Source organism: Manis javanica, chromosome 14 (genome assembly GCF_040802235.1).
Source record: "Manis javanica isolate MJ-LG chromosome 14, MJ_LKY, whole genome shotgun sequence".
In the NCBI taxonomy this organism is placed as follows: Eukaryota; Metazoa; Chordata; class Mammalia; order Pholidota; family Manidae; genus Manis; species Manis javanica.
Genome location: NC_133169.1, coordinates 89030427 through 89058329, shown reverse-complemented (window position 1 = coordinate 89058329; position 27903 = coordinate 89030427). Strand labels below are relative to the sequence as shown.

General features: G+C 44.0%; 1 protein-coding gene and 1 long non-coding RNA gene across 9 annotated transcripts in view; both read right to left on the bottom strand.

Annotated features, from left to right (window-relative positions):
- Positions 1–7482, bottom strand: part of ARHGAP26 (Rho GTPase activating protein 26) — a 404986-nt gene extending 397504 nt beyond the window's left edge. For 3 of the 7 annotated variants that reach the window (XR_012125172.1, XM_073221878.1, XM_073221880.1), the window contains exon 1: positions 6919–7474. Coding sequence is in view for 6 of the 7 variants with exons in the window: in XM_073221878.1 (XP_073077979.1) it covers positions 6919–7072 (154 nt within the window). In the remaining variant the exon portion in view is untranslated. Of the gene's footprint in view, positions 1–6918 lie in introns of all 7 variants that reach the window. The other 4 variants (XM_073221875.1, XM_073221877.1, XM_073221874.1 and 1 more) reach the window with 3 other exon arrangements.
- A 112-nt stretch (positions 7483–7594) lies between these two features.
- On the bottom strand, positions 7595–26633 carry LOC140846217 (uncharacterized). Of its 2 annotated transcripts, none has more exons than XR_012125175.1 (4): positions 26083–26633; positions 18309–18408; positions 15249–18057; positions 7595–10789 (listed from the first exon to the last, which is right to left on the bottom strand). It is a non-coding gene; the product is annotated as an uncharacterized lncRNA (long non-coding RNA). The 2 variants fall into 2 exon arrangements; XR_012125174.1 differs by having other exon boundaries at positions 15249–15440.
- Positions 26634–27903: the final 1270 nt, after the last annotated feature.

The window sequence follows — 27903 nt, the reverse complement described above, 5'->3', positions numbered from 1 at the left end:
AAACTGATACATCAATTCCAAATGTGACCATTTTGAAGGAGAAAAAAGTGATGGGGAGGAAAAATAATTAGTCTTTCTTAATGAGAGTTGTTGGTAATCAAAACTCAACGAGATATTCAGCCATAAAAAGGACTGAAATTTTGACATATGCTACAACATGGATGGACCTTGAAGACATTATGCTAAGTGAAATAAACTAGACACACAAAGACAAATACTATATTATTCCATTAATATAAGACACTTACAGTGATCATATTCATAGAGACAGCAAGTAAAAACAGAGGTTACTAGATACCAGGAGGAGGAGAGAATGGAGAGTTACCTTTTAATGGGTAGAGAGTTTCAGTCTGGAATGACGACAGTTCTGGAAAGAGAAAGTGCTAGTGGCTACACAACACCGTGTGAACATACTTAGTGACACCGAATTGTACTTAAAAATGATTAAAGTGGTAAATTTTGTGTTATGTATATTTTACCGTAACAATTAAAAAAAACCCTCAACAATAAGAAAACACAAGCAACCCATGTAAAAAAACGGGTGAAAGATTCGAACAAAGACCTCAAGAAAGATACACAGATGGAAAATAAGCATGTGAAAAGATGCTCAACCCCACGTTATTAAGGAATTACAAATTTAAAAAACAATCAGATGCCATCAACATGCCCCTTAGAATGGCTAAATCCAAAACACAGACAGCACAAATGCTGGTAAGGATGTGAAGCACCAGGAAATCCCCTTCATTCATTGCTGATGGGAATTTCAAACAGGACAGCCACTTTGGCGATTTCTTACAAAACTAGACAACCTCTTACGATCCAGCAAGTACAATCACTGGCATTTTTCCACATGAGTTGAAAACTATGTCCACACATAAACCTGCACACAAGTGTTTGTACCAGCTTTATTCAAAATTGCCAAAACTTAGAGGCAACCAAGATGTCCTTCAATTAATGAACAGGTACAGTCATGTGCTACATCCACACATAGTAATCCAGGAATATTAATGCTAAAAAGAAACGAGCTACCGAGCCACAGAAAGTCATGGAGGAAACTTCCATTCATATTGTTACATGAAAGAAGCCAATCTGAAAAGGCCACATACTCTAAGATTCCAACTATTTGACTTTCTCGAAAAGGCAAAACTAGGGAAACAGTAAAAAGATCAGTGGTTGCCATGGATGGGGGAATGGAGTACACTAAGTGGAGCTCAGAGAATTTTTAAGGCAATGAAACTAATTCTGTATGCTACTGCGTGGCCAATACATATATTACACATTTGTCAGAACCCACAGAGAGTGAACCCTGATGTAAACTAGGGACTGCAATTAATAACAGTGTTATCACTATTGTAACAAATGTACCACACCTATGCAAGATGTTAATAATAGGGGAAATTGGGGCTACACGTTCTACTCAGTTTTCTGTAAACCTAAAACTGCTCTAAAAAAATTAAGTCTGTTAATTATAAAAAGTTGGGGAAGTGAGCTCAAGCCTCTCAGTGGGTTGAGAACTACAGAGTAGATGCAGTTTATTCAATGCAATCAAAAACAGAATGGATTAAACTAGAAGGACATTATTAAAAAAGCCAATGTTACATAAAAAACTTCAAACTCGTTTGGATTTTATTTGCTATTATATATGTGTGTATGAGTAATACTCCAAATGTTATTACAAATTACCACCATTTACAAATAATTAGTAAATGCCTTTTTTTCCTTGTATTTGCAAGGTGCTAAAGTAAAGCAAGGGAGCTGGGAAAAACAACTTTTTTGCTACCTAACCCCATTTGTCCCATTAGGAGTTTGTGAGTAGCATAATTACTCATAAACAAAGCAGCTTGGCACTGAACATCCTTTGGAGTTAATACCATTTAAAAAGAGCTCAGCTCATATTGCAAAGCCTATACCAAATTGTAAAGAATTATAAAAGGGTGGCATGCTTTAAAGTATGCAACTCTTGATGTTGGCTTTTTAACTCTTTTTAGTGAACAAAGAGGATGAACCATTTATCTTATCAAATCAGACCCAGGAGCAGGTTTTTAGCATCCTGTTAAATGCTTTATTAGCCAGTTAAAAGAGAACCACTTCCAGTTATAAAACAAGTCATGGGATGTAATGTACAGCATGGCGACTATAGTTATTAACACTGCTTTGCACATTTGAAAGTTGCTAAGAATGATCCTACAAGTTTTTATGACAAAAAACATTTGTAACTATGAAGAGTGACAGATGTTAATGAGACTTATTATGGTGATCATTCACAATATACATAAATATCGAATTGCTGTACACCTGAAATTAATGTTATATGTAATTTATTCCTCAATAAAATAATTTTTAATGAAAAAAAATTAGTGCTATAGAAATATGCATTTTTAAAAATATTTTAAAAAGAAAGAATCATTGGTAGTCACTCAGTGCTACACCAGAGAGGAAAGTCTAGTGCTTTACAAAGTCAAGAGATAGCCAAAGGCCCTCATCTGCCCCTCTAAACTACAATGGTTCTTTAATCTTACAATGGAGAGAGAGACGCAAGACTTCACAAAATCTTAGCTATTCTGAGGACTCAGAGTCTGAAAAATAACTGAGACGATGTTCTCACTTCATCTAGCACCTGCTGCATGTTTCTTTCTAGGAAGTTCACTGCAGGAAGGGGCTGGATTCTTAGAGTCTTGTTTTGGTGATCTCCTCTGCATCCATAAAAGTACCATCAACTAGAATGAATCCTTTCTCCTCTCGGTGGGGCAGAAACACAAAAGCATGGCCGGGTTTCTCCAGGTCCCAGGTCATGACTGTCCGTGGGACCTCACCTCTACTGAAACCCCTTTAGGAGCTCACCTTATGGATTCCAAGTTACCCCACCTGAAATTCCAAACATGAACTCTGTATCGAAAGTTGGTCACCACCATCTAGGAAACTGAAACTGTACTTCTGATCCAGAACAGGCAAAGCTATAGGGACAGAAAATACATTAGTGGTTGACTAGGGTTGGGGGCTGGGGAGATAAAGGAGAGGGAGACCTGGAAGAAAATGGGGAATGACTGCTAATGGGAACTGGGTTTCTTTTGGGGTGATGAAAATGTTCTAAGATCGATTGTGGTGATGGTGGCACAACTCTATGAATACACTAAAACCACTGAATTGGATGATTTAAGTGGGTAAGCTGTATAGTAAGGTGAATTATATCTCAAAAAGTTAATATTTTAAATTTTTCATTTCTGCCCCACCCCACTCCCCATCTTAGACAAAAAGAATATGGGTACTCTATCTCAGAAAGCACAAGTCAAATTCAAAGGGGCATATCCCCAGCAATAAGTGCATTAACCAATTCTCCAGATGGAAAGAAATCCAGTTCCTGAAAACCCATGCCAGCCCTGAAAACCAACAGCCTAACTCACTTTCATTCTTTGAAACCACAGTTGGTTTGCCGCTGAGTCCCTAAGACAGCAGACGTGAAGTCCAGTGAATTCTGCAAGCTTTCGCTGCAAGGAAGGCAGACAGGCAGCCAGCCCAGACACTGAGTGGGGAAGTTAATCAAGAAAGAAGATTGAAAACTTAAACTACCAGAATGTTATTAGGAACCGAAAAATGTTTGGAGACCTTATTATTTTCTTTTTAACTTACAGAACTTTTTTGGCATAACCCCAACTTAAGACAAACAGAGGTAATATTCTTTCCACCGGTGGTTAACACATACACAACTGTGTAAGTTATCAATGAATGGCATGAAGGGGGCATGTGCCTAACTCCCTGCACCCAAATCAAAAATGTCCCTCTGCTCTTAAGTGCCTTTTGCTCCAAGTCTTGACAGCTCTGAACACTGGCAGATGATTCACAGCTACTGCCAGCGAAGCAGTGCCATGCTCCAGGCTCCCAGCTGGGTGCTCTCTTTACAAGCACTGTGCCACTCAGTCCTCACAACGACCCTGGGAGGTCAAGGGGGCTATTCCCACTTCACATGGGAGGAGCACAGGCTTAGTGACTTGCTCAGAGTCAGCCCATAGTCATGGGTCAAGATTCAAACACAGGGAACCCTAAAACTCTTATTCTACAAGTCTAGACTTTACCACCAGCCTCTATCGCCTGTACTGAAAGAATAAAAGACTTAAACCCACAGAATCCCCCTAAGACACATTGATCAGGTCAAGGAAAGGGTCCTGAGCAATTAGTGCGCACAGAAAAAGCCTGACAAATCAGCACAGAAGAAACTGACTGGAAGAAGCCAAGGTAAATCCTAAATTATCTTATTGCTTCTTCTATGTGTCTAGACCAAAAGTTTGGTCTCCAGGGAAAGACTTCCAGGGGTTCACTTGTTCTTCAGATTCTCAAGGGGATTCCAGAAACAAGTGACCTAGGCAACAGTTTGCATTAGGGTTCAGGCACAGGCTCTGGAATCAGACAACTTGGGTACAAATACATTTAATTGCTGTGTCGCCTTGGGCAGGTTACTGACCTCTCTGATCAATCTTCAGTTGCCTAATTCATAAAATGAAAGTCGCAATAACAATGATCTAGCTGAAGTTTGGCAGTCTCCAAAGGCCAGTTTTATTGCCTCAGATTAACACAAAGGAACCCTAAACCCAAAGACCTGTAAATATTCAGTGTTATATAATTATGTATTTAATTTTTAAAACACTAGCTTCACATTTACAATAGTGATAAGAATAAAAATGGAGAAAAATACTACATGAATAATTATATAGCAATATACAATGTAGCAAGCACCTATCCATAACATGAAGTCTGGGAAATAGTGATTGACTCCACCCTCTCCATTTTAAGAGGTCACATGACCTGTTCAAGTAGTCCTACTCAGAGTACACTTAGAAACAGAGCTGGGCTAGAGATTAGAACACCTAGTGCCCCATCAGTCTTTCCCCCACAGGGTGGTCCATTCCATTAGACAATTTATATAATTCTTAAACCCTATCACTGCGTTGTTTCCTTCCACCCACAGAATTCCTATCCCCATCCCACCCCTCAAAAAATAGCAGACAATTAAGCTGCAAGTCACACAAACGCACCCTCCTCAAATATAAGTCCAAATTCCAGCAGGCTTGATCCAGAGGGTCCTTTCTGGATAAGCAAGATGGGACAGGAGTAAGAGCTCCACATCAGCAGGACCACCATCTCTAGCTCAGACCGTGTAGGGGTTCAAAATTAAGCCCCACTGCTAGACGTATGTGGTTCTGAGCTAGTGAGTCCTCGGAGCCTGTTTTCTCATTTGTAAACTGAGTAACAATACACGACATAACTCATGAGTGAAGCAGTGCCTGGCGTGGAGTAAGTCTCCGTAGCCACAGGGACAGCAGAATATTCACTGCCACATCCTCAGGGCCCAGGCTAGTATCCAGGGCACAGCAGGCTCTCCAACGGTTCGCTGAATAAAGCAGAGGCCCAAATAAATCTGGCCTGAGATTCAATCAAAATTCACAGGCCAGAAAAGTGGGCCCCCAACTTAACTCCAGACCTGGGGTACACCAAAGATGGCCCTGGTCATTGACAAAGGAAGAGTGTGTTCAATGCTTCAAATCACAGTCTCCAGCCCAGACCCTGCCACTAAGGGACCTCATCATATTACAGTTTTATGTTGATTTCACCCCAAAAGATTGGCACTTGCTGCCGTGAGCTCCAGTGTCTTCCTCTTCATTTTTAGAAGCAACAGGCTCACGAAATAACATCTCAGGCCCTTGACTTCTGTAAGTCTCCTTTCAAGAAGCCTGGGGACAGTTCTCACAGCTAGGACCCCACTCTGCCAAAGCAACCTTTCTTAGCTGAAAGGTATCACCTATGAAGAAATCCATCACAGAGACAGGAAAAGTAAGGTCAAAGACAGTTCCACTGTTTTGCTTCATGTCATCCCTGATTCTCAAAACTAAAAGATGCACTAAACTATTTTTAAATGGGTTAACTGTCGAGGCTACCAAAATACGACCTCACAATCCAAGGCGCTCATCCTCGGGAGCTCGTTTGGCCAGAAGCAGCAGCTCTGGGCAAAACTCAAGGGAAAACCATACACAGAATGCAAATTTAATTTCTCCCCTACCAAAAGGAAATAAGCAAAAACGGTTTTACAAAAGGTTTGAGACTCTTTAAGGATGTGTTTAAACTTCTCCTCTCTGAGTGAGGGCCGAGGACGTTCCTTCTCAGACCTCCGAGTTTTCAAGGATAATAGGAGAGGTAAAAAGGAGAGCGACGGAGAGTCAGGATATGTTCGTTCTATTTTAAACCCCCGCCCACATTTTAGAGTAAAGGAACACACTGGTTCTGTACTCCCACCCCTATCACCTTCTGCTAAACGCAAGCAGCAGACCTGCACACGTACATGGCCCTGATTCGAGATGTGGGGGTTCCTGGCTGCCGACACCGCAAAGAATCGTGAGCTAACCCACCATCCCAGCCAGCCCTTCCCAGGGCAGCGCCGGCGCCTGCCGGGCACCCCCGGCGGCCCGGGAAGGCTGGGGCTGCGCGCAGCTGGGGGCGAAGCAGCCGCCACCCGCCTCTTTCCGAGGGGAGGCAGCGCCTCCTTGGCAGGACTCTCTCCGTTCCCACGGCGGGGCACCCAAGGGAGCCGAAGTCGCGGACGCGATGGGGTTTCCCAACAGGCTGCGGCGCACCAGGCACTACAATCCCGCACCCCCCCCGGGACACCTGTGTGCCGCGCACACCCACCCGCGGCGCCCCACGGGCGCCACCAGCGCTCGGTCATCTCCCGGCCGTCCCAGGAGGCAAACCGCTGGGCGACGGCTCTTTGCTCGGCGGCTGCAGCAGCCTCGCCCGTTTTGCAGATCCTTCCCGCCTCGACAGAAGCGTCTACACCCGCCCCTCCGCGCCCCGGGGGACAGACACCGGCCCGGCGCGCGCCTCCCACCCCACCCCGGCCGGGGCCGGGGCCGCCGGGCTCGCGGCACTCACTCTTGAGCGCGCTGATGAGGGACTTCCCGTCCTTGATGAGCTCCTTGATGAATTTGTTGGTCTTGTCCAGCTCCGCTTCGTGCGACTTGAGCGTCTCTCGGAAGTGAGGACTGTCCAGGCAGCAGTCGCTGAATTCAAGCGCGGGGAGCCCCATGGTGCCCGCTCCGCGCAGCTGGGGGACGCGCCTCCCCCGGGGCCCCGGCGGCCCGCAGCCCCGAGCACGCGCGCGGCAGGACCCCGGCCGGCACCCACGACGGCCGCCGGCTCCACAGGTGTGGCGCCGGCTCGCCCTCCGCGCTGAGTCCGCCGGCGCGCGCGACTCCCGGACGGAGGCGGAACGCGGCCAACGCGCGGCAGCTCCCGCGGCGCTCAGCGGAGCAGCGGGCCGGCAGGACGAGCGGCGGCGGACCCGCAGCGGCGCCGGGAAGCGGCCGAGCAGGCGAGCTAGCGCGGCCGCCGCCTCCCCGCCTCCCTCGCCTGTCTGCTCCCCAGCAGCCGCGGGCGCCCTCTCACAGCAGCCTCGGCGGCCCCGCCGGCGTCCGGGCCGCTCGAACCTGCTAGCGATGACCTCATCCCACCCGGGCCAATCAGTGCGTCCACCTCAGCCCGACCCCCCGGTCTCCAGGGGATGCCCGGCCCTTCCGTGGCCTTGACCCAATCAGCAGGGCCTAGAGGCGGGGCCTGGGGCTGGGGTGGGGGCGGGGCCTGGGCGGGGGTGGGGCCACCGCCACCGCCAAGGTCCGCAGCACAAGCTCCGCCCCCGCCCTCCCGCGCGGTGTTGCAGACCCCGGATCCCCGAGAGTGAACGCTGCGGTGCCAGAGCCCCAGCCACCCCGGATCTTGCCGGCCTGCTGCGGCCGGAATCGAAGCGGGAGTTGGTGTACCTACAGGTCTGAGGAGCCTAAATGTGCCGAGCATGAGAAGCAGTTCCCCTCAGTCCGCCCTGCTCTCCCGGGCACTCAAAATGCAGCCGCCTACCCCGTGAGAACCCCGAGTGCTCCGAGCGACCTCGTTAACCGTAGACACACGGTCCTTCTTCCAGGCAGAAAATATATGCATCTTAAATTTGCCAGCTCTTCTTGCCTGCAGCCTTCCTGCCCCCTTACAGTCCGTCCCCCTCCTGGCCACTCCCGCTCAAAGCTCGCCCGCGGCTGCCCCCAGCCGAAGGATCTAACATCTCTACGAGAATTTCAGCCGCCTGTTGTTTTCCTGCTCGGCACCTAGCACACTTTTACATAATTATGTGCACTGCCTGTGGTCCTTCGCTAGGCCGTGAGCTTGAAAATGGCATGGGCCACCGCAGTTTGCTCGTGCGCTGCTGCATCCCCAACACCTGGAACAGTGTTGGCATTTTATAACATCGCTCACCATGTGCTACGTGTGCTATGGTGACAAGTATTTGCAGAATAAATGAATGGACTCTTTACCGTGCCCCCTCCACCTCCCACCCCCAAAGCATTGCCCTGTTCTCCCTCTGTTCCGCCTGAATCAATTCAGGCAGCTCACTCCCTGCACTTGTTAGGCTTGATTTCCCAGTGCCTAGTGCTGAACTGTGACCTCCTAGAGGAAAAAGACTGTCCTTGAAGAAATTACTGGTATGTCCATATTGGAAGGAACTAGCAGCCCTCCCTCCTTCTGTTAAGTGTTTGCTTTGTCTTACTTGTTTTTTTATATAGGTTGTGTGCAGGCACTAGGCTAGATGCTAGGGATACAAAGATAACAGAATGAACTTGACTGCTGTTGGTCAGTGGGAGGAACAGAAGCAACAAGCATTAATTATGCTGCATAAGCTAAAATAGGAGCAGGCCTGGGTGCTTGGGAACATGGAGAAAGGATTGCTAACTCTCAGGTGCCAGAGAAAGCCGATTTATAGAGAAACGATTTATTAAATGCATATATGAATGAATGGATGTGATCTACTTCCTAATTACATCTACAAATTTAGACTTCACAGCAGGTCCAAATAACTATCTGATAATTAAAACCCTGAAAAATAGTTGTTCCTCGCGTGCCAAGAATAAGGTCTGTTTAATGCTCTATCTTGAGCACTTAAAAGCAGGTGTTCTAGTTCTCTATAGATACATAACCAATCACACCAAAACGTATTGGTTTAAAACAACAACAATCATTTTACTTTCTCGCGTGATCTCTGTAGGTCGGGTATATGGGGGTGAGCCTGCTGGGTGGTTCTGGCTTAGGGTCTCTCAGGTTTGCAGTCAGATGGTGACGGGAGCCACAGCTGCAGCGGTTAGCTGAGCATCTCTGTCTCCGGGTGGGCTCAGTGCTTCCCCATGTGGTCTCTGTGGCCTAGTTTGGGCTTCCTCACAGCACGGCCGCCTCAGGACTCCAGCGTGGACGTACCAGCCTACGGAAAGCTGCATCACCTTTTATGGCCTAGCCTGGAAAGTCGCACACTTCTACCACTTTCATTAGCTACAAGCAAGTCACACACACACCCAGATGCCAGGAGAAGGTAGGCTGTGTACAAGGAGAGACTGTACCTTTAGATGGGAGGGTGACAACAATGGGAGATTCTGCTGCAGCTGGCTCTGAAAAAAAAGCAATCTGCCACAATGGGCCTGGCAGTGGTACAGTAGTCAATAGATGTTAAATGAATGAAACAAAATGAGGTCTATAATTATTTCATTCCGTTGAGGTCTACTGGGCAAATGTGTAAAATGTGCAATAATAACATTATATGAGATATCATCCATCAAGCTTTTAGTTTGTGCTAGACTATGCTAAATTATTTATATGCATTTAATTCCTATGAGGTAAGATTGATACTATGATAATCCCCATTTTTCAGATGAGAAATTGAGGCCTAGAGTTGTAACTTGAACCAGGTCTCCTAGCCAAATGTAGGTGGCACCTAAATATACATAAACCATTCTGTTATATGCCCACCTACACACAAATATGTATGTGTATGGATAACATGTAAATTTCCTTTGAATTTAATCAGAATTTCCACAAAGACCTCCCACACTTCTGGCAATATTAAAGGAAGAATCAGTAGTACTGCAGCCCACAGACTGGCACGTGGCAGGTACAGTTGTCTCTCTCCTCCTAGGAAGTAAATTCCATGATGTAGAAATCTTGTGTTATCTATTGCTACAGCCCCAGCACTTAGACCAGCAAAGGTTACTTCAAAGTTCACAATGCCAACAGGAGGGACACATATTTAATAAGGAAGAAACAATGACTCATGTGACAGAATAGATTGTAGCTATGGAGACAGATAGAAGAAAACAGTTAAGGCCCAGAAATCACTTTCATATGAAATATAGAAAGAATTTAGGGAAAATGACTGGGCCTAAATTCTTTGGGTGGGTGTCTGAATTTCTTCAAATTAGCCTAACAGTCCAAATAATTCTGCTTTCCGTATCAATGTATTTTAAATCCATATGATTTCTGAGTTCAGTTATCCAATTAATTTTACATCTGCCATACAATTACCTCCCATTTGTAGAAAGTGAGAGAGCATGCTCATGTATGTTTTCTCTGAGCCTGCTTGGTTAGAGAGCCCGCCACTCACTCGTGGTTCCTGAACCACGTTTAATTACACACTGAAGCACAGGGCTGGTCCATGCTGAAGGTTCATAGGTCCTGTTGTAACTGAGGACCAGGGATAGATGCAGCTTCGGGGTGGTCTCCAGGTATTCAGATGATGACATCAACACAAGATCTCTTTCCATCCCTCAGCTGGCCCTCCTCTGGTGCCTTCCTTCTCAGTGGCAATCTCTGCTTCTTCAAACTTACATCCAGCAATTAGCAATAAGAAAGATTTCTTTATTCTCAGTGGCTCTCTCTCCTTCTTCAAACTTAACATCCGGCAGTTATCAGTAAGAGAGTTTTCTTTCCCAGAATTCTAGCAGAAATGACAAGAACTGAAGCCAGGGGTGAAGCAGCCCCACTCCTAACACAGAAAGCACTGGGAAGAATTGCTCCCACAAAGAACGTGCCAAAAGGAAGAGAGGGAATTGCAGAAGCCAAAATTTGTAGTATACCTGCCCAGTCCCCCAGTCCCCTCAAAACAGATGCCCCTTCTGCAACATCCCCATCCATGGGTTGTAATTCTAATTAGTGTTTATTCATTCTTTTTTATATGTTGCTTTATGCAGTTACTTTGTATTATTACTGGATAAAACATTAATGTTCCTATTTCAAAATAATGACTTTGGGGTGATAGAAATGATCTGTGTCTCAATTGTGGTGATGTTCACACAAGTGTTGACATTTGTCAAAACTGATGACATTTTTCAAAAAGCATTTTATTGTATGTAAATTACACCTCAATTAAGTAGATTTTTAAAAATAATGATGATGGTGGTGATGTTAGGATATTCATTAAGCTTTTGCTCTGTGGTAGGATCTGTGCCAAGCACTTTATTGCATTTCTAACTTTTACTAGAATCCTGGGAAGTTAACATGTTTACCATCTTCATTTTACAGATAAGGCAACTAAGGATTAGAAAGTAAGGTGCCTAGGATCACAGAGTCAGTGGTGGAACTGAGCTTAGAATTCAAATCTATCTGTCTTAAATAACCATATATGGTTGATAAGAGAGACATTTTATATATCTAAAAAAATTAATAATAGCCAGACACCTAAAAATGGAATAAGATAACATATGAATGAAAGAGGAGATAGCTCATTCTGAAGAGTATGTGTTTTCCTAGGACCTTTTGCTGATGTGTCCCAAATATAGACTTAATTATACAAGCGTTTAATTTGTTTTGACTTTAAATCCCAGGGTCTACAATTTGTGTAGAAGCAATTGACCGAAGCAGACATGAAATCCTCATTTTCCTCAAAAGAACAAAGAGTAGTGTATCCTTATAAAGCCATTGTCTCATAGATCTTTAATTAAGGTAACAGCACTTAATTAATTAATATTCTTTGGCTTAAGAAATTAATGAAACTCATATTACTGTATTACACAGTCTATTTTATGTTACCTGTATTATTATTTCCTTTTATGACATAATTCATGCTAGCTCTACTTTTCTACCCATATCCATTTCTCCTCTTCCTCACCCACTTATTGAGAAACTACTTTCATAACATTTACTATATGCCAGATATATTACACTTTACACTAATTAAACACTTTACCCTCTAAACACTTTACAAAAATAACTCAATCTCTTAATAACCCCATTATTATCTTATCACCATTTTATAGGGCAGGAAAATGAATCCCCAAAAGTCACATAATGACTGAACAGCTGAGCTGAGAGTCTAGCTGGCAGTTCAATTCCAGACTTAGGCTGTGTTACTGGTAGAACGCCTATGAATGGTGGGCTTTCTTCCCTGGGAGTTCATATGCCTTTAGATGGCCCTGATTCTGAGGAATGCTATGGGTTTTACAGAGTGCATGTATCTACTGGAGGTGGCATGGTGGGGGTAGAAGAGGGCAATATTTCAGTAGAGAAATGATTCTGCCATCACTTTCTTCTAGGGGGAGAAGCCAGTATGAAAACCAAGTATTAAAGTGGGTTACCCTGCATCTACACGCAGGGCAAAGGGGGTATAATGTCTGCTGCATCTACAACAAGTGAATGTTGGCTGATTGCTTTTATTTACTTCCCACTTCCCTTTGTATTTTTTTTCTGCAATTTCCCATCCCTGCATCTCTATTACCCAATGTTATTTGTAGAAAAATTGACTCACAAAACTAACAGCTCTAATACTCCCAAACTAAAGTTCCACGACTAAAATACTAACATTCCCAACTTAAAAAAGAGACATTCTTTAAAGGCTGTTTGCCCAACAAGGAACAATAAGCCATCCCTTCTTCCCAAAGTTGATCTGATAACCTGGGCCAGTCCAGGAAGAAGTTTTCTCCGATCGGTCATGAGATGAAAAAGAGAATGACAATGTCGATGAGTTTTTCGTAAAGCTGCATGGATTCCATCTGCAGGGGCACTTTTTATTTTGACATTAGGTCTTTCCTCCATATTTGGTACTAATACGCTCATTTTTTTTTTTTTAGGTGTTAACATACTCCTTTTTAACAAGCCGACACTAAATGAACATAGTACCTGTATTTTAAAAAATATCCTTTGGCCAAATTAATATTTGGAAGTCCTGTGTCCCCCCAACTTTGTTCTTTGGTTTTGTGATAGCTTAGAAACAGTGCCTTGAGCCCAGGGAACTGTTGTGACTTGTTCACCTCTGTGTTCTTGGGATCTGCAGGCTGCCTAGCAATACTAAAAGATCAATACAGTTTGATGGATGCTGAAAGATAAACTGAGGCACATTAATATTTTGAAGAGTTCACTTGAGCAAACATTGATTCCAATCAGGCAAGACCAAATAGAAAGTGGTTAGAACTCAGCTGACAGAAACTACGGGCAGGTTTTTATAGCAAAGACTCAGAAGCAACACAAGGAAATTATTTGGTTATAGCTTGAGCGGTCGCTTTGTTTGGGAAAGCCTGGTTGGCTGTTTGTAATTGGTTGTTCTTAAGTCTCTATGTCTTGCATTCGAGTGCATGACTCCCGCTTCGGTTCTGGTGTGTTTCCATAGCCTCTCAAGACATTAGAGCGACCTCAGTCTGCTGGCTTCCTTGCTTAATTACTTCAACACCGACTAACCCAGAGGCTGGCAGGCATTTTTTGTAGAGGGCGGTCAGGCTTTATGGACCATACAGGCACTGTTGCACCTACGCAGCTGTGCTGTCGTGACAGGACACCAGCCACAGAAAGTACGTGAGTCAATGAGCATGGTGGCTGTGTTCCAAAAAGCTTTATTTATGGACACTAAAATTTGTATTTCATATAGTTTTCAGGGGTCACGAAATAGTCTTTTAATTTTTTTCCCAGCCATTAAAAACTTAATGCAGGCCTGCAAAACTTACAAAAGTAAGTAGCTGGCTAGATTGGGCCTGCAAGCCATAGCTTGATCCCTGGACTAACCAAATGAAACAACGGGTGACCAAATACAGGGGAAGACGGGACATTTCAGAGGTGTAGGTCCCAATCCTTCCTCGGCAATGGGTGAATGTGACCTCAGGAAAGCCAATCTAAGACCCAGAATAGCCTGGTTTCCCAGCTGTAAGTTAGGGAAAGCAATTCAAATCTTTACCCCCTACCTCCCCACTCCTAGAACATAACCTCCCTCCTATTTCTTCAGGCCATTGTTAGTGTTGACTGTTATCAATGACAGTGAAGAAGCATTTTTCAACTAAGAAGGACTAAATAATATACCCATGAGTATAAAAGACAAATTGGTAGATATACCTGCTCAGTTGATTTAAAAGATTCAATTTCCTACTGTTTTCCCAAAAACCACAAATGAGAAAAGCAGGAGTCCCCTGAACACCAATGAATTATCTTTGAACTGGACTCACAGAACCACGGATCTTCAGAGCTAAAGAGAGGATGGAAAACTTCCAGTTCAATCACACTGTTTCAAAGGCAAGGAAACTGAATACCAGGGAGGAAAGATACTTTCCCAAGGTCACTTATTTAGAGAATGAAAATAATCTAATTAGGGAAGATATTTTTGGAAGTTTGAATAAGAAGTAATTTCATGTAATGAAAAGAACATTGAGTTTCCATCCGTGGCTCAAATACTGGCTTTGACACATGGTTTTTAATCTCAGGCAAATTATTTAACTATCTGAGTCTCAATGTCTTCATCTTTAAAACAGGGACAACTAATTATCTCACAGAGTTGTAGTTAAAAACAAGTAAAATAATATACACAAGACACTGTGGAGCATAATAAATGCTCAGTAAATTATAACGTGTATTATTATTACATGAAATTTTAAAATCTCAAAATTTACCCTATCTCCTAAAAAAAATCTTGAAATTATGGTTTTTAAACTGAGCTTAGAAATGAAAACCAAATATTTGATGTTCTAATAAAAAGTTTTTTATCCTATTTAATTGAAATACTTCCTTGAATTTCTACTTACAGCATTCCTGGAAGACAATGTAGTGCTGTTTTTAAACTGAAATCACAAACTAACACACTTCCACTTTAGGATGGAATTTGATTAATACCATGAAAACACTTTATTACTGAAATACCCCAAAGAAAGCTCAGCTGTGGAGAAATGCTAGAAATTGTAAGCAGTATTTTAGGTTCCCATCCGACAATAATTTGATGAAGATAAGGAATGAGTACCTAAAGGACATAGTTAAGAATGTCCTCATATTGTCTTTTTCAAAGTAAGGCTAAAAGTAAAATCTTGAGCATTAAACCAATCTGGGTTTTAACCCCAGCTCTGTCACTTGCTGACTGTGTGACCTTAGACAGTTGATCTGAAGCTAAGGTTTTTTAAGCATAAGAAGGGGGTAATAATGGGACCTACCTTGCAGGGCTGTTGTGAAGATTAAATGATAGGATGCACATAAAATGCTTGCTTAGGCCAGGATCTGCACTGCAGCAAGTGCTCCGGAAAATGTCAGCTAAATAAAATGGTAACTGGGCATGTTGTTGGATGAAGAACTTTGATAAATCCCATTTTTGATCACTTGTTTCTTCTGGCAGATGTTTGATAAAACTGTAAAAGAACTGATTTGTCAGAGTAATAGTGAAAATTGTAAAGGTAGGTGCTCGCTTGACGTTAGAACTGGAGGTAGCTTTCCTCCATTGCTCTATCAAGTCCGGAGGAAACCAAGAGCCCCAGGGGTTTCTAGGAGCTGGGAACACAGGTTCAGTTCAGGACTCTAAAAAGAAAGCTTTGCAGGTTACTTTGGAGACCTCAGGCTCCACCTCCTCAGAGAAGCTGCCCTGCTCTGTCAACGGAAGTCTGTCCTCTCTCTCGGTCTCCATTGTCATTATATGTCTCAGACCCTTGATTGATTTCTTCAGTGCCTGCACAACAACTTGGACTTATTTTGCTCTTTGCTTGTTGACCGCTGCCCCCACCAATGTCTCCCTCTTCCCCCCACCTCCTCACTCTCAGAACATAAGCTCCCTGGTGGCAAGAACGGTGCTAAGTGGTTCATGGCTGAATCCTCAGTGCCTCCCGTGGTGCCTGCTGCACATTGTAAATTCCTGGTAACTATCTGGTGAATAAATCAGTGAATGAGTTTGCAAACAGGCAGCTCCGGCAGATGCCCAATGCTCCAGGCTTTCCTTAGAAAGTGTAGAAAGAAAGGAAAAACTGATTATGCAACTGCCACAAGAGGAAAAGAGAGCTAGTAAAATTCGCGACCACCCAGATCCAGTACTAAGGTCCTTGACCACGTGGGCTCAGAATTTCTAGGGGAGGGAACAAAGGAAATACAATGGTAGCTGGGTGACCCCAGGACAGAAAAATTACACACACACACACACACACACACACGGATAAATGATATCCATGAAGACTTGGGGTACATTAGAATCTGGTAGGTTGTTTCTTACCTCAGGCCCAAAAACCTTTCTTTGGCCCTGGGGTCACCACCCACTCACTGCCTCTTGGGTCTCCTCATTTGTCTTCCTCCCTCAGTTTCCTCTGCTGATTGCTCCTCATTTTCCCAACTTCTGAACACCGGACTTCCCCAGGTTGGTTCTCAAACCTCTATCCACACATACTTTCTAGTAAACTCCAGCTTGCCTCAGGGCTGCAAGTACTACCTGCACTAACAACCTCCGACTGTCTAGCCTACAGTTGAACTCTCTCCTGAATTCCAGACAGGTATACACAACTGGACTGCTTAACCCTTTACTTGCATATCTAAATGGGCATCTCAGACTTAAAAGGGACCAGACCAAACTCTTGATTTTTCTCCCCAAAGCTGCTCCTCCCAATGCAAATCCATTCTTGCAGTCATTCAAGCCAAAAATCTTTGAGTCATCCTTTTCTTCCCTCTCTGTAATCTACCTCCAATCACTGGCAAATTCTTTTGGCTGAGTCTTCAACATATACCTGTAATCTGACCACTTTTCTACCTCTGCTGCTGCAGCCCTGGTCCAAACCAGCAGCATCTTTTGCCTAGATGATTGCAGCAGCCTCCTAACTGGTCTCTTGACCGCCACCCATGCTGCCTGCGGTCACATCTCCTCTAAGCAGCCAGAGTGATCTTAGCAGAATATTAAGTTATTTCATGTTGCTCCTCTGATCAAAAACTCCGGTGCTTTTCCATCTTACCAAAGGAAAAGCAAAAGCATGGTCCCACCCAGGGGCACCTCTCCTCATCCCATTTCCTACTCTCCCCCACAGCTCACTTTGCTCTGACTGGTTGACAAGCCAAATGGATTTAAAATTAATTTAGAAAATATTAGCCTGAAAATTTGGCATAAGGCTTAGAAGATCTGACAGGAAGTAACTAAACTGCTAAAGCTAGAGAAATGCCTGATTTTTTTATTAGTCATTCTGATCCCATAGTATTAGAATAGCATTTATTTTAGGGTCCTTAGCCTTTGCCTTTGATCCCTAGAGTTAATCGTTCTCCCCAGAAAATACAAATTGATTACCCCTAACTTTCTGGTGGTAACCCTCTATCTCAGTCTTGGACAACAATCCCTTTGAGCTGTTAGTATTTTAGGGGGTGACTTTTTTCACACTGTGAAAGATACCAAGGCTAAAACATCTACCTGTTTCACTTCAGAGGAAACAGAACTTCAACAGACATTTATTGAAATCCTCTCAAGACTTGCCCATGTCTTCCAGGAACTCACAAGAGTCCAGGTGACAGCAAAAGAACCCAACCTTCATGATGCCAATGAAGAGGGAGCCCAGTGTGCTATGCCGAGTGGAGGGAACTCAGCCCAACCTGAAGACGTCAGCAAAGCTTCTAGAGGCACTGGCACCTCGGCTGAAGCTTACACTGATGTAGAGAAATGGAGGTTCAGGGGCAGGGGGGTCATATTCCAAAGAGAGGGTGGAGCCTGAGCAAAGCCATGGTGGCATGCATCTGTGTGCTTTGTGCAGGAAACCACAAACATTCAAGGGAAGTTACTCTTAAAATGAAACCAAAAAGGAGGGCAGAGAGCAGGGCACAGGCAACTTAATTAGCAATACCACAGAGCTTGGCCTTTGTTCAACAGGCCACAGAGAGCCTCCGAAGCAAGAGGTGAGACAACCATGCAGACGTGCTTGAAGGCAGGCCGACCAGTAGGGAGGCTGCAGCAGCTTCTAGGAGAAGGTGATACAGGTCTGAACTGGAGCGGAAGGCCTGGAGATGCGGGGCCTTGAGGGTGGGGGAAAGGGACACACTTAAGAAATGTTGAGTCAGAGTCAGTGGAACTTGAGAAGGAGACAAGAGAAAGGTGGCAAGGATCACTGTGAGGTTTCTGTCCTTGAAGGAATCACCGAGTGTAAATAGGCGCTGGACCAGGCAGGGAGAGGATTTCATTTTTAGGTATGTTGAACTTGACATTTTAAGGGAAAAGCGCTCATTCATTTATCCATTCATTCAAGAACTACTTATCAAGCACCTACCCTGTGAATGTACAGTTGTGAATTTGAAGGGAGAGGATGAGGAGTTAGCCCAGGAGGATGGGGCACAGCCGCTGGCACAATGGAAGCTCTCGGTGGGCTCCTGTTGAAAAGAATGAACAGTTACTCAGGGAGTGCTTGTAAGAGAAGAGCCGGGAGCCAACCATGAAACTCCAGAAAACAGCAATGGTTCAGGCTTGGGGAGAGGGCACAGACAGAGTGGTCAAACATGTGGAGGGAAGGGTGTGGTGTCACGGAAATAAAGTGAGATGGGCACAGGAACCAAGCATACACACGTTACCAGGAATTAGAAAGGCTTTTTTATTCACAGCCTTCTCCCGTGCAGAAATTTCTCCGTGAATTATTTCTGAGTTGAAAGTGAAAGAGGTCTCTAGATAAATCTAGACAAAATAATAATAATAAGCATTTCTTCTTTTCTGAAGCTTTGTCATGTTGCAATCCAAGGGCTGGTTGGGCAATGGTTGCATTTCTACTTGCCAAATTTAACTACTAAGTTTGTGCTAGTCTGTACTTTTGCTTTAAATCACTTTGAATACTTTCTTTTTTCATTTGTGTTATTCTTGGTGTTAACTTCCTCATGTTGATTTAAACCAGAGGATATAATTGGTTGGTATGAAAACAACTGAATGTCTAAAACCTGACGGCAGCATTTAATTAGCAGTAGATCCATATAATGGTGAGAGGGATGGTGGTTTCTGGTCTGTTCTATGTTGAGTGTGATAAATTCCTGGTTGTAGACATCTGATTTTTGTTTGCTTTTGTTTTGTTTTATTTTCTGCCTAGCCAACATCTATATCCCATTCTTAAGATGACGGTACTTGAATCTTCCTTGGGGAATGACTTCTTCCCCATTCCTAGTCCAGGTATTTGGGTGGAGCTGACTACAGGGGGAGGGCATGTGGCCCAGAGCTGATCAACAAAACTTTGCAGCCCCCTGGGCCCAATGACAAGCCCAAGGATGAGCTCATGATGCAATCAGACGCTGAGATAAAATTCTTGGAGTCGTTAGAACAACCAGGCCAAAGGCACTCCGCTGAACCAGGAACTAACATGAGCCATTTTATCACGGGAATAACCCTTGTGAGAATGAAGCTAATGCAGAAGACAGAAGAACGGCGAGATGAAGAAAGCGAGAAAGACCGAGTACTGAGACGTTCTGAGGCCCTGGTCTGCCCACACCTGGGGCTGGATTAGCATACTGCTGAACTTCTCAGCTCAGCCAGGAAATTTCCTTTTTATGCTTTCACCAGAGTTTGTTAGGTTTTCAACCACTTGCAACCAGAAAGTCCAGATGAGAGACATAATTCCATTTCTACTTTTTCTGCTTCCTCCACCCACAGGGTGTCAGCTGTCTAAAGTCATATTCTCTTGCTTAGCCCCGCCAGCCTATCAGTGCAGCCTACACTATGGTCAGCATTTTCAGGTCGCTTGTCGCCTTCTGTACCAGCCTCCCTCTCTGTTTCTACTTTGTGCTCTCTGTGTCCCAGAGCTTCCTTCCTCACCAGAACTCACTAAGATCTAAGGTCCACAAGGCTGTAGCCCCCTCTGGTTCTCAAGGAGACTTCCTGCTTATTATATTCACCTACGGTAGGCTCTTTCCACGCTGCCAATCTGTTTGTTTGAATAACCAGAGGCTGACTGAATGGAAGCCATGCCTGCCCCCAGGCTTGGAAAGCCTGGTGCCAAACTGCTGGGCTCTGGCCACCACCCAACACCACCGGTACACTGTGTCCACACGCAGGCCGTCTCGTCCCAAATGTCACACCTACTGCTGCTGTTTTCTCTCTCCCTCCTTATGACAAGCTTTGGCTGATGTTATTCCCAACTCTGTCACTTCTGTAGTTGCTGTGCCACCCAGGACTTTTGCCATTTCCCCTCAGGGATCTTGGGGATTTCTGAGCAATCATACCTTAGTGGGCTAGAGGCCTATCGCTTCCAAACAATATTCACAACCATCATGGAAATGCTCTCCCCCTGCAGATAAGGTTGTTTCCCTCTCTCCAGCCTTGAAATAGACAAGGTAAGTCATTCAGATCTGCCAGATACAATCTTCAGAATTATACAAGAGGACTAGAATTTTTCCTTCAGCTTTTGCCTAAAACCCAGGGAAATAACAGAGGGAGAAACACTTCTCTGAATACAGATGACATGAGTTGATCTCCCTCCTCTGCTTTTATTATCTTTCTCTCATGGGAAGAGTATAAATTGAGTAGCCCTAAGCTTTTCCTCTAAGATTGGGAACAAGACAAGGATGCCCACTCTCACCATTTTTTTCAACATAGTACTGGAGGTTCTGGCCATGGCAATCAGACAACACAAAGAAATGAAATGCACCCAGACTGGCAAGGAAGAAGCTAAGCTGTCACTGTTTGCAGATGACATGATATTGCACATAAAAACCCCTAAAGAACCCAACACAAAACTACTAGAATTAATAACTGAATTCAGCAAAGTTGCAGGATACAAAATTAATACACAGAAATCTGTTGCATTCCTATATACTAACGATGAACTAGCAGAAAGAGAAATCAGGAAAACAATTCCATTCACAATTGCATCGAAAAGAATAAAATACCTAGGAATAAACCTAACCAAGGAGGTAAAAGACCTATATCCTGAAAACTGTAAGACACTCATGAGAGGAATTAAAGAAGACACCAATAAATGGAAATACATCCCATGCTTATGGATAGGAAGAATTAATACTGTCAAAATGGCCATCCTGCCTAAAGTAATCTACAGATTCAATGTAATCCCTATCCAAATACCAACAGCATTCTTCAATGAACTAGAACAAATAGTTCAAAAATTCATATAGAACCACAAACGACCTCTAATAGCCTAAGCAATCCAGAGAAGAAAGAATAAAGCAGGGGGGATTACGCTCCCCAAACTTCAAGCTCTACTACAAAGCCATAGTAATTAATCAAGACAATTTGGTATTGGCACAAAAACAGACCCATAAACCAATGGAACAGAATAGAGAGTCCTGATATAAACCCACACATATATGGCCAATTAATATAAAATAAAGGAGCCATGGACATACAATGGGGAAATGACAGCCTCTTCAACAACTGGTGTTGGCAAAACTGGACAGCTACATGTAAGAGAATGAAACTGGATTACTGTCTAACTCCATATACAAAAGTAAACTCTAAATGGATAAAAGACCTGAATATAAGTCATGAAACCATAAAACTCTTAGAAGAAAGCATAGGCAAAAATTTATTGAATATAAACACGAGCAACTTTTTCCTAAACACATCTCCTCGGGCAAGGGAAACAAAAGCAAAAATGAGCAAATGGGACTACATCAAACTAAAAAGCTTCTGTAGAGCAAAGGATACAATCAGTAGAACAAAAAGGCATTCTACAGTATGGAAGAATATATTTGTCAGTGACATATCCAACAAAGGGTTAACATCCAAAATATATAAAGAACTCACATGCCTCAACACCCAAAAAGCAAACAACCCAGTTAAAAATGAACAGAGGATCTGAACAGACACTTCTCCAAAGAAGACATTTGGATGGCCAACAGGCACATGTAAAGATGCTCCACATCACTAATTATCAGGGAAATGCAAATTAAAACCACAATGAGATATCACCTCACACCAGTTAGGATGGCCAACATCGGAAAGACTAAGAACAACAAATACTGGCGAGGATGCGTAGAAAAGGGAACCCTCCTACACTCCTGGTGGGAAATGTAAAATAGTTCAACCATTGTGGAAAGCAATATGGAGGTTCCTCAAAAAACTAAAAATAGAAATACCATTTGACCCAGGAATTCCACTCCTAAGAAACAAGATCTCAGATTCAAAAAGACATATGTACCCCCATGTTTATCACAGCACTATTTACAATAGCCAAGATACAAAAGCAACCTAAGTGTCCATCAGTAGATGAATGGATAAAGATGTGGTACATGTACACAATGAAATACTATTCAGCCATAAGAAGAAAACAAATCCTACCATTTGCAACAACATGGATGGAGCTGGAGGGTATTATGCTCAGTGAAATAAGCCAGGCAGAGAAAGACAAGTACAATGATTTCACTTATTTGTGGAGTATTACAACAAAGCAAAAACTGAAGGAATAAAACAACAGCAGACTCACAGACTCCAAGAAGGTACTAGCAGTTACCAAAGGAAAGGGTTTAGAGATGGTGGGTGGGGAGGGAAGGAGAAAGGAATTAAAGGAAATTATGATTAGCACACATAATTGCAGGGGGATCATGGGGAAGACAGTATAGCACAGAGAAGACAGGTAGTGACTCTACAGTATCTTACTACGCTGGTGGACAGTGATTGCAATGGGGAATGGCAGGGGGGGACTTGATATTATGGATGAATGTAGTAGCCACAATGTTGCTCATGTGAAACCTTCATAAGATTGTATATCAATGACACCTTAAAAAAAAAAGTGTAAAAAAAAATTAAATAAATAAGTTGAGTAACCCTTTATGTTCCTGTCAAGTCCTAGAGAACTAAGTTGTAACCAACTCAAATTCAACAAATATTTTATAAGCGCCTATTTATTACCACTATGCACTGTGCTGGGTAAGGGGTGTACGGAGGAGAATAAGACAAGCAAGACCCCTGCTTCATTCAGACTCGACTTTAGTGAGGGTAGAAAAGAGGCAGCAAACAAACATGGAAACAAATGAACAAACTTTCAGACAGTGAGAAATGTTATTAAGAAACTATAAGGGGACAATGTGTTTCAGAGTAAGCAGACTATTTTAGATAGAATTATCAGAGAAGGTTTTTCTGCAGGGGTAATATTTGAGCTAAAACCCAAATGAAGAGAAGGCACAAACGATGTGAAGACCTCAGAAGGGAGTATTCCAGGCAGAGAGCCAGCAAAGGCCCTGAGCTTGCAGGAAGCTTGATGTTTGAGACGAGGGGGTCAGTAAGATATGGCCAAGGGACCGAATCTGACCTACCCTCTCTTTTCATACAGCCCAAATGCTAAGAATGCCCTTTATATTTTTAAATGGTTAGGGGAAAGAAAGAATATTTCATGCTGCACGAAAATTATATAAAATTCGAGTTTCAGTGACCATAAATAAAATTTTTATTGGAACACAGCCATGCTCATTCATTATATACTTTACGTGGCCAGCTTCATGCCTCATCGGCAGAGCTGAGTGGTTGCAACAGAGACTAGGTGGCCTGTAAACCTAAAATATTTACTATTTGGCTCTTTGTAGAAGAAGTTTACAGACCCCTCTGTTAGAGAAAAGAAAGAAATATCTTCCCAGGCTTGAGAGAACCTTGAATTTCTTTAATTATTTAGGATATTTTTGCCTTGTAAATAACAGAAAACCTGTCTCCGACTGACTTACGTAACGTGGAGGATTACAGATAGTCATAAACTTTTTGATACTTTTCCCGTCAAATGGTAGAATCTATGTTGTCTCCTCTTGAATGTGGGCAGACTTTGTGCCTGCTTTGACCCATAGACTATGACGGAAGTGATTCTGCCAGTCCAGGCCTGGGCCTGAAGATAAGGCAGCTTCTACTTACTGCTCGGAATACTCCCTCTGAAGCCCCTGCACCCTGTGTAAGAAGCCGAACTCCCTTAAGATAGTCGTGCTGGAAAGGCCATGTGGACGTGCTCTGGTTAAAGATCGCAGCTGAGCTTAGACTTCCAGCCATCAGCAAGATGCCAGATATGGGAGGGAAGCAGCCTTGGACTCTTCAGACCTGCCTATCATCCAGCCGGACGCCGCTGAGTGACCTTGGTTGATGCTACAGGGAACAGAAAAACCTAGCTGAGCCCCGGCTGGCTTCCTGGCCCACGGAGTTGTGAAATATAATACAATGGATGCTGTTTTAAGCTCCTGCTTTTTGGCGTAATTGTTTCATAGCAATGGACACCCAGAACAAACAACACAGAAATTTTGTGATCTCCCATTGACGGTAAGGGGTAGATCGGGGTGCACCCCCAAGGTAGCCTGGCACTGCTCTTCTGCAAGCCCTTTGGCTGTGCCCTCTGCCCGGGTTGGTTTCATCATGAGGCTGCAACAGTCCCAGCGGTCGCACTCAAACCTGACAGCGTCCAGAGGAGGAAGAAAGACTGCTCTTGGAGGGACTGTGTCGGGGGACCAGGATCTGCCCTGGGGTTAGGGGTGAAGTCTCCTCCTCTGAGCCACTGGGAGGGAGGGAGTAGGGCAGGAGGTACTGAGTCAGAAACTCATCGTATCCAAGGTATCTTTCTTCCCACCATCATGCAGTCATGCAGCCAGAATATTTTAGGCTGAACTCTATGAATATGCTTTTTTAAATAGGTCAAACAGATTCAAATAACAACAATTTCAAATGGTTATCCTTAACACTTATTAAGCCTTTATGATAGTGACAGGCATGGGGTAGATGTCAGGGCTACTGGAATCACATGGTGCTAAGTTTAAAGAAGGAAAAGAGCAGGTCCAGCGCCATAAAAATCTGTAGAACCACGTCACGTGAAAGTGGGGAGCCCCTTGTTCACAGCTTATTAAGAATTCCAAGGTGGCAACGGCAGAGCATCAGACCAAACACGGAGTGCCTCTAGTGCAGGGACCGTGTGACCGGCCAGGCTGCATGGCTGTGAAGCTGGCCCTGGGAAGGAAGAGGTGTCCACAGGAGAGAACAGCAGACGGCCTCAGTCAGACTGGGGAAAGGCCGTATTTAAGCAAGGGCCTGAGAGAGGGATAGGAACAGCCTGGTGGGAAACAGAGGGGTTCAGCTCCCAGCAGGAGAGCGGCGTCCTCCGTCCCCTCCTCCCTCCAGGTCGGTTAAGACACTTCGGGTGGCCTGTCCTCATCAGCTGTGATGAGACAAAAGGATGAGGGTAACAGATCCCTTTCCTGTCTGCGCCAGCTCAGGCCTGCTTCCCAGTCCTTTCCTGTGTTCCGGATCTCAGCACCTGGGTAATCTACCCGTACAATCTGACGCTTCGCCATCAGCACCACGGAGGGCAGGGCGGACTCCGAGGGGCCCCAGGCCTCTCCTCGCAGTGCTCAGGGACAAGTGCTTCCTGCAGCAACGGCCTGGCCCCCCTCGTCCGCTTAGCCGGGGCTTGCCAGAAACGGGGAAGAGGTCTCTCAGACCTCCCATTCCCTAACCCCCAAACCATGGAGACAGCTAACACTAACTGGGCCTCAAAAAATTTTGTCACCAAATCTGAGTCTTTTCCCTACAATTACTGTAGCCCATTTGTAGTTCTTCTACTGAATGTTCTTTTTCTTTTAGATCCCATGGAAACTTGTTGTAGGCCTCCAAGTTGGTTGTAAACAGAATCCGATGAAAAGCTTATTAAAAATATAGATGCCCCAACCCCATGTCAAACCCAGCTTCTCTGTTTTTAACAAATCCTGTAGGTAACTCTGATGTACTGCCAGGGCTCTGAACCGTTCATTGCTTTAGCAAGCTGGAAAGAGTAAGGAAACAATTCCCATTTAGCTGGTGTAAGTCAGAACATCTCATTTCCGTTGATAAATGTGAGCCCTGAAGGCAAACTGCACGAGTCTCCCCTTACCCGGGCCCCTGGTGGATGCCTGAGACCACAGATTGTACCAAACCCTAAACATACATCTCTCCTATATTTACATGACTATGATAAAGTTTAATTTATAAATTAGGCACAGTAAAAAATTAACAATAACTAATAATAATAAAATAGAACAATTACAATATAATATAATAAAAGTTATGTGAATGTGGTCTCTCTCTCTCAAAATATCTTATTGTACAATACTCACCCTTCATCTTGTGATCATGGGAGATGATAAAATGCCCACCTAACAGGTGAGATAAAGTGGGGTGAATGACGCAGGCGCTGTGTTGTAGTGTTAGGCTGCTATTGGCCTTCTAGCTGTACGTTAGGAGGAGGATCATCTGCACCCGCACCTCAGCAGACCACAGGTAACTGGAACTGGGAGAAAGCAATACCACGGATAAGGGAGGGTCATTGTGCTTTTATTCAGTGTCTCAGTCTCCCCGTTAAGTTATGTGGCAATGATTCCTGCATTCACATCTCTCTGCCCTAAAGGTTCTCTGTACCATAAAGCTCCTCTCGCCTTCCCATTAATATAGTTCCCCTTTGATGGCAGCCCCTAGGTTCTCCTGGGAACTAACCACCCTTCTCCCAGTGCAGGCAGGCTTGGTAGGCATGTTGACCAAGGTGCTCTGATGCCCCCTGACAGATCAGTGGGCCCAACACCCACATTTGGCCAACCACATTTTCTCTCCCAGAAAATTAAATCTTGAGACAAGTGAGGCAGAGACTGAAAATAAATGAAATTGGTTCATCTGGTATGGGTGACCCAAGTCTGTCTCCTGGTTCCTGCTCCCTGAGGTACCTGGTTCACGTGCTCTTTTGCTCGAGTGGGTTCCATTGCTTGCTACCAGAGAGTCCTGTTCCTTAGAATCAAGATCTTTGACAGCGTTCTATATGCTAGTGATGTCATAGCTTCCATTCACATCAAGTCATTATGAAGAATGCTTTAGACCATTCTATGGGAAGTCAAGAGTTTATTTTAATAATGGCATCTTTGTTTCAGTAATAATAGACAGTGAAAATTCCTCAATAGAATAAAAGATTATTGACTGTCCTGCTGAAATATTTTAAATGGAGATAGGCTTTGAGTAAATACTCTTTATCTAAATGAAGTTCATTGTTCTGGAACCTAGGGAAGGAAAGGACAAAAGAAAAGAAAAAAGGAAGCGAGTTTGGCTTCAATTTAAACCAGCTCCCCTTCAGCTGCACCTCACTCTTTACACATAAATTTAAGAAAAGGCCTACTCTAAATATTTAAAAGAGAGCTGGAAATGGCATCCAAATGTGCATTTTAAAGGGTAACTACTGCAAAGGAAATAGCTTTAGTGACTGAACCCATTCCTCTCAGCAGCCTTAATTTTATTTCTACCACAATCTCATTGTTACTCCTTTTCTGTCTTGGCAGACGTCTTCATTGCTATGATTCGAGCTGACAGTTACTGAGCACTTCCTGGGAACCAGGCATGATGGTGGATGTGCTACATGCGTTACTTCGTTGACTCCTTACAATGGCCCTTCAAAGTCAGTGTTGTTATCACCCCCATTTGCAGGGGAAAAAGATCAGTGAGGTTAATCAGGCTAATGAACAATGGAATCACTTATCATCAGTGTGTCCCCATCTGTCCCCAAGCCTTCCTTCCACTGTGCCCTATGGCCTTAAAGGGAAAGAGCCTGCTTAGTCCAAGGCATGACAGAAAAGAGTATTAAATGTGTCACTGTATCTCAAATCAAATGGCCACTGGACTCGCTGCCCACACCTGGGCCTGTTTCCCTGACTAGACTAGAAGTTCCTTGAGGGCAGGAAGTGTTCTGTCTACCACTGTATCACCAGTACGTGTCTGGCACAGAGGACGTGCTCAGAAAACGCTTATGGAGTCGATGACTACCTTGTAGGGTTCTCAGACCTAGAGACCATGACAGGCTTGGGAGAAAGAAGGGTTAATGTCAAGAAGAGTCCCCCAGGGAAACAGAAAACCAGTTCGCCGAGAGAGAATTCAGCCAACTTAAGAATCTGGCCAAGCCT